At 32.7% G+C, this 7,186-nt stretch overlaps 1 protein-coding gene across 4 annotated transcripts; it reads left to right on the top strand.

Annotated features, from left to right (window-relative positions):
* Window positions 1–258: 258 nt before the first annotated feature.
* LOC130809371 (probable 6-phosphogluconolactonase 2) lies at window positions 259–4,647 on the top strand. 4 transcript variants are annotated; one of them, XM_057675125.1, is made up of 5 exons: window positions 259–423; window positions 1,393–1,590; window positions 1,704–1,888; window positions 1,973–2,108; window positions 3,822–4,647. In XM_057675125.1, the coding sequence occupies exons 3-5, from the start codon at window positions 1,716–1,718 to the stop codon at window positions 4,314–4,316; spliced, it is 804 nt and encodes a 267-aa protein (XP_057531108.1). In that variant the 5' UTR covers window positions 259–423; window positions 1,393–1,590; window positions 1,704–1,715; the 3' UTR covers window positions 4,317–4,647. The 4 variants fall into 4 exon arrangements, with proteins under 4 accessions (XP_057531108.1, XP_057531107.1, XP_057531106.1 ...); XM_057675123.1 differs by lacking the exon at window positions 259–423 and adding an exon at window positions 473–648; XM_057675124.1 differs by lacking the exon at window positions 1,393–1,590.
* The last annotated feature ends 2,539 nt before the right edge of the window (window positions 4,648–7,186 follow it).

A 7,186-nucleotide genomic window follows, 5' to 3' on the forward strand; every position in this document is an offset into this window, starting at 1 on the left:
GAGAATAAATAATTATAACAAAATAAGTGTTTAAGAAATGGCTAATAGCTGATATAATTAGTAGTTAATTAAAATAATTTATTTAACCAATTGATTATGATTTTTAAACACTCTTAAAAGCAATTTATTCAAAATTAACTTATTCACAACAGTAAGTTATTTCAATCTTCTAAATAAATAAATAAACAATATTCCATAAATAAATAAAATTAAATTCAGTACATATATATATTTATACTGTTTTGAGTTTCCATATCTGTCTGAGTTTATCCAAAAACATCAGAATTCAGAAAAAATAGAGATGGGGACAGATTACAAGTGAGTATTGTGGATTAGAAGAAGAGGAAGCACCCCACTTTTATTCTTGTATTTTCTTCCCATCGTTTAATGCACGTGTATCCAAATTCCAATTTCTTCCTCAAGGTAATTTTTCTTTTCTTCTGCAGTTAAAAATTTTTAAAAATGGAGTTTTTAGTTTTTAAAATTAATAAACATTATAAAAATGGAATTTTGGAACTTACCCACTATAAATTGATTGATTTGTAATGATACCCATCTTCTACTTTTGTCTATTTCGGCTTCCATTGCCACCCCTCGTCCATTCTACTTTCTCTCTCTTCAAAGTCCAAACCTTTGGTTTTTCCCATTGTAAGAACACCTTCCGCTTTCTCTATCTAGAAAATGACTATCTTCATTACTAATGTTTTCAGAATTGTATTCCATTTTATGGGTTTCTTGGACATTTGTTGTTAATATGATGATTATAATTTTCTGGGTTGTTAAAATGATCTGGGTTTTATGCCATATGTACAATGGAATCTACTTTGACAAGTGAATGCTTTTTTTAGAATTGGGTTATTTTTATCTTAATCTTCTTGTAGGATCATTTTGATTTTTATGATAGAGATTCTGATTCTTTCGACTTACTACCCCATTTCTTTGTTGCATGTATGTTGTATCAAATATTGGGAAATTCTTCTAGTTCTATGTTTTTTGGGTTTTATTGATTACCAAATGTTGACTGATTATTGTTTTGTAATTGTCACTTTTTGAGTAAATGTCATTCTTTTTATTTTTGCATATTCCATAGTAAGATGCTTATATATGATCAGAAAACTGATAAAATGTTGGATTTATGTTGGTTAAATCATTACTTGTCATGTAATATTGTTCCAATATTTTTTTTATTCGGGATAGTCTAGAAAATCCCTACGAAAATCTTCCACTATTCATAGTACAACTTAATGTTTTGAATTATCTCTGTTTTGAAAGAAATGTCATTGATTTTTTGAGTTTTCCATGAAAAGATACACAATATGATCATATAATTGGAGTTATGCTGGTTTGATCATTGCTTGTCATGTATTTTGTTTCACTGTTCATTCATTTTAGGTGCAGGGATCTTTCTTTTGGGTAAAATTGACCACATTCCTCTAGTCCTTGTGAAGGGAGTACGGGTACGGATTTTTCGTCACCTTCCCTCGCCCAGACTTCGAGCGGAATATTGGTTATGATGATGATGACTCCTATTGTAACATCATTTTATGATCAAATGATTGGAGTTATGCTGGTTTGATCATTGCTTGTCATGTAATTTTGCTTCATTTTCATTCATATTTGATCTATGGCTTAGTTTTGTTTAGATCATGACAATTTCATTGATTTAATCTAATTGAAACATCATTTTTTGATCAAATTTCTAGTGAAAAGAAAGCATGACATTCCCTCGAGTTCAGACGAGTAGAGGGGAGTTAAGGATCCATGAGAGTTTGAATGATCTTAACACTGATTTGGTTGAATATATATCTGAATTATCTGAGGCAGCGGTAAAAGAGCGAGGCGTTTTCACCATCGCTTTGTCGGGTGGTTCTCTCATTGGCTTATTGGGGTATTGATTCGTTGTTCTTTAACATTATTCGCGCATGTTTGGTTTATAATTTATGTCTTGGCTTTAATTCTTGTTGGGATGTAGAAAACTTGCAGAAGCACCTTACAATCAGACGATTGACTGGGTGAAATGGCACGTATTTTGGGCTGATGAGCGTGTCGTAGCAAAGAGTCATGCTGATAGCAATTATAAGCTAGCAAAGGATGGATTCTTGACCAAGGTCTGTATCTCCGCGTAAGGTTATAGCTTGTATTAGAATGTTTTACCCTGCTTTTACCGAACATAAACGTCTCCATAACAACTAGCTTAAACAGTTGACTTTACTAACCAATACTTTCCACCTACTATTAACTATTTACCAAACAAATCCATAATGTTTTCTGTGTTTCTTGGTATTTTTGACGATTTTATAAATTAGTTGCTTTTATATTTTTCTTTTCATTGGATGTAGAAATGTTGATATAAAATCCTTATTTGGTGCCAATGATCTGTTTCTAACTATCATTTGAGATTAAAAGAGAAATGTCTGGCCAAGTTAATGCTAATCTACTTTAGTATTCCTTGCCAAGTTAGTGTTAATGTTGATTTCAATTCACACGATGATTTTAAAACGGTTAGGAGCTTCCCCGCCCCCCACCGATGGGCTTAGTTCATTTTATACGCTGAAAGGAAAGTTTTTCTGGTTATAAGATAGTATTTGACGAGAATCTGTTCAATGTTGCATAATTCTTGACTTTAAGGATAATGCAAAAGTACAGTTTCAATCACGGTCACGAACAAATTTCGGTCACAATGAACTCAAAAACCTTTACGATACGGTGATACAACCTTGTTTTTGAGCTATGCTTTTAGGCCCCTCTCTCCCACTTCAATGTTTGAAACAAAGCCTTGATCTATGTTTTAATGTGGTTTTTCGAGTTTCTTTTACTTTGCTTGCAAGCTTTTTCACACATCATGATGGCCAATTATTTTACTAGTTATTGGATCACTAACAATGAGATTCCTAAAGTAGTTTGTCTATTGTTTTGTATTAATAGTTAAATTATTCATTGGCTTGGTGGTTGGCCACATTCCCCTATGTTAACTAGAGGTTACTTAAACCTCATATTGTGAAGAATGCAATATCACAATATCATATTGTTTATCTGCTTGCATCATCAACTTGTAAACCACTTGATTCCTTTCTTGGGTCTACATGTTAGGTGAGAAGTTTGTATAGTGATTAGGTTAAGTAAAGATGGTGACATAAATTGAACTGTGGCTTAAGGAAAATTATATGAATGTGGATGATTAACGATTGTATGTTTTAACTAAAATTGAAATTGCATACTTATTTTCCCATTAATTGGGAAAATTCAAGCATTTTCGTGCTACTTTTTGCTTGTTTTTTAGAAGTTCCTCAGCTGATACCTTCATTTAGTTTTTGATAGATTTGTCATTGGGCTTGTACATTACAAGACTCACTTAAGGTGAGAGTTGGCTACATACAAACTCGATGACGTTCCATCCTAAAACCAATTGGTAATAGGAGTAGCCCATCAAGCTTATATGTTAGTCAACCTCTCTATGATTGTTCGATGTGGGATCACATGTGGATTATTTTTCCAATAGTTTCCCACAAGCTAAAACACCAGGTTCTGCTCGACACTATGAATCATCTTGTTGAATGCTTTTCAATTCATGATTCAGCGACATTTTAATGGTTGTCCATACGATGGTAGTGGCATAGCACTTGGAAAACAATATGCATTTTTGGTACTTCTGAATGTGAAATTGAAATGTCAAATATCTTGATGATAAAAGTTTAATCTTTAGAAGGACAAAATGAAATGCCTCGACACGCCCTGGATGGTTAGAACTGTAGCTAACACTAATGTTCCAAACCCCGGTTTGTTCCTTTGTTGATGATATGTGTCGTTCACTTAAATTTCAGGTGCCAGTCTATCCTAGCCATGTACACTCCATCAATGATTCCTTAACAGCAGAGGATGCTGCTAGTGAGTATGAATTCGGCATCCGTCAGCTCGTAAAGACTAGACTAATAAACGTGTCTGACATCGACGACTGCCCCAAGTTCGATCTCATACTTCTTGGAATGGGCCCTGACGGACATGTAGCGTCTCTCTTCCCTAACCACTCTTCATTGAGCATGAAAGACGAATGGATTACATTCATCACCGACTCTCCCAAGCCTCCACCCGAGAGAATCACCTTTACTTTACCAGTCATCAACTCAGCATCCAACGTGGCCGTGGTGGTGACTGGCGGAGGGAAAGCCGATGCTGTATGCTTGGCAATTGGTTCGGCTAATGTGGGTACAAACTCTTCGTCTTTGCCAGCAAGGATGGTACAGCCAACCCAAGGGAAACTCGTATGGTTCTTGGACAAGCAAGCCGCCTCAAGACTTGATGTTCAAGATTCCGACTAGATTAAGTTGCCGTTGTCATTACCGACCCTTCATTTTGGATAGCTGGTTTTTTTGACCGAGAAGAGCTTAATAAGTCGAGGCTTGGAGATCGTTTTCGTATTCTTTGTAAGATTGTGATATGGTTAGGATTGTTGTTTTGTGAATAGGCAGCTTGGATGATATGACAGTCGACAATTGCTCTTAACATGTCAAATTTAGGGCCCTTACTTTCTGATATGATTAGTCTCTTTTGTCTACATTGTTGTACATTTTCTAGTTGTGGTGCAAATTTATCCACAATTGTTCATCCTTGACTTGATCATTGAAGTGCCCACATTAACAAGTTTTTAGTTTCTTAGTGTCTATGTTTCTTTGACTTTGCATCATTAGACTTAAATATATAAAAAATATATATATTTAAAAAAAAATATACTTTTTGTAATATAAATTTAAAGGGACAGATAGGAATATTTTACATGATTTGGTTTATTATAGTCTACCAATTAGAATATCTTTTTGACATCACACCAAGTGACCAAAGGTGAAAGCAATGTCATGTTTTTGATGTTTGTTTTTTCTTGTGGATTGGATGGGAACTGCTGGTTTTATCTCTCCCACATATGGTGGGGGCCCATTCCATAAGAGGAAGTGTCAAACATAGTTTATACATCCCAATTCTTTTTTTTTCCCTTTTCATTTTATCTCCTAATGAAATTATAAATTTGCCCTTAGACTTTAAAAAATTATAAATTTGCCCCTGGACTTAAAACCTCTATAAAACACTTCAAACTCACTTAATAATACTCTTATCACTTTCAAAAACACAAAATCTACACATAAAATTAATCAGAGCTAAAGCTTTGGAATTGAAGTTGTTAACAAAAACTCGAAGTAATTTCTATTTTAATGTAATTTGAAAATTTAAAAATAATAATAATAATAATAATATCAGTCGCACAAAAAGTGCGACTGTACCTAGGTCGAGTCGCACTTTTTGTGCGACTCAACTTAGGTACAGTCGCACTTTTTGTGCGACTGGTTTAATTATTTATTTTTTTTTAATTTCGATTGAATTTCTTTTGTTTAATTAGTTTATTTTTCAAGTTATTGTTATTTAATAAATATTGTAATAAATTATAGGAGTGTTATTGATAATGTTATTATAAGAAGTAGTTTTGAATTTAAATTCAAAATTCAAAAAAACAAATATATATATATATATATATATATATATATATATATATATATATATATATATATATATATATATATATATATATATATATATATATATATATATATATATATATATATATATATATATATATATATACATATACATATAATTTCAATCGCACAAAAAGTGCGACTGTACCTAGGTCGAGTTGCACTTTTTGTGCAACTAAACCTAGGTACAGTCGCACTTTCTGTGCGACTGGAATTATATATATATATATATATATATATATATATAGATCGACAATATAATTAATCATTAAAACTTGTTTACCTGGAAAGACAACACGAATAGCTGCAGACAAACCCTCTTCTCGATCTGTTACGATTACGTTGGGCGTTTGGACTCTGCCGTAAATATCCCTCAACCTCTCCAACACCCAAGAACAAGACACAACAGCCTCATCTCGCATTAAACAGAACGCAACCAAGAAGTTGTGATTCGTTGGTGTCATTCCAATGATTTCGCAAAGGGGTCACTTTTTCTTATTCGTTTTGTACGTTGTGTCTATCAACACAACATGGGGCCACGAACGTATCATCTGCATAGATGTTGGATTCGCAATCAATAATCTACTCAATTGCCCCTCACTATCCAAGTCTGTCCAGACTACATAATTATGTTCTGTGGCCATATATAGACAGTGTTGAAGAGGAGTCCTACCATCCATCTCTTCTCTCCTTATTGAATGTCATACATTGTAAATTTGATTCATACTAGCAAAAAAACCAGGAAAATTCCTTCTAATTGAAGTCATTATAAACGCTGGTTGCATGCCAGTTGCACTTAGATCTCGTATGTGCTGCCTAATATCGACAGTCATCCTATTTACTCTTATTTGACATCTCTGTACATGAAGTACGGGTGATTATGTCTTCCTTTTTCACCAGGAAACACTCTAACCGTCCAAGGTCTTTCCCCTGGTTTACGACTACTTCCTATAATCATAAATTTACACCCACAAGCCCTACTTTTAGAACCAGGTCGGGCAGCATTGTCTAAGTTATGCAAATCACCCCTTATATTACAGTAGCGGTGACATCTTAAGTACAAACTCACTCTAGAACGTCCTTCCTTTTGTTTATATGAAGCACGTGTAAATTGAAAACCAATTGTTAGTGCTATCTCATCAGCCCAAGCATGTAAATCATCTACAGAATCAAATTCTCTATCGGTAACATATCTTTCAGAATAATCTACATCATCCCCTAAGTTTTCAAAGTCCTGCAAATAATAATTATAATAACATTATCATAATATAATTAATATATAAAAATATATGAGTAAATAAAATCATTTATTATAATATTTAATAAATAATAATAACTTAAAAAATAATTATAATAAATAAGAAGAATTAATTTTTCAAAAAAATAATTAAACATTTAAATAAATTATTTAAATTCAAATCTAATTATTATAATAACATTATCATAATATAACAATATATTAAAATAAAATAATATATTACAACATTTATGAGATAACAATAACTTTAGAAAATAAATTTATTAAAGAAAATAAATTTAATAATTCGAATTTCAAAAAAAAATAAAAAAAATTATACCAGTCGCACAAAAAGTTCGACTCTACCTAGGTCCAGTCGCACTTTTTGTGCGACTCGACCTAGGTACAGTCGCACTTTTTGTGCGAC

This window comes from Amaranthus tricolor, chromosome 3, assembly GCF_026212465.1.
Source record: "Amaranthus tricolor cultivar Red isolate AtriRed21 chromosome 3, ASM2621246v1, whole genome shotgun sequence".
Taxonomy (NCBI): Eukaryota; Viridiplantae; Streptophyta; class Magnoliopsida; order Caryophyllales; family Amaranthaceae; genus Amaranthus; species Amaranthus tricolor.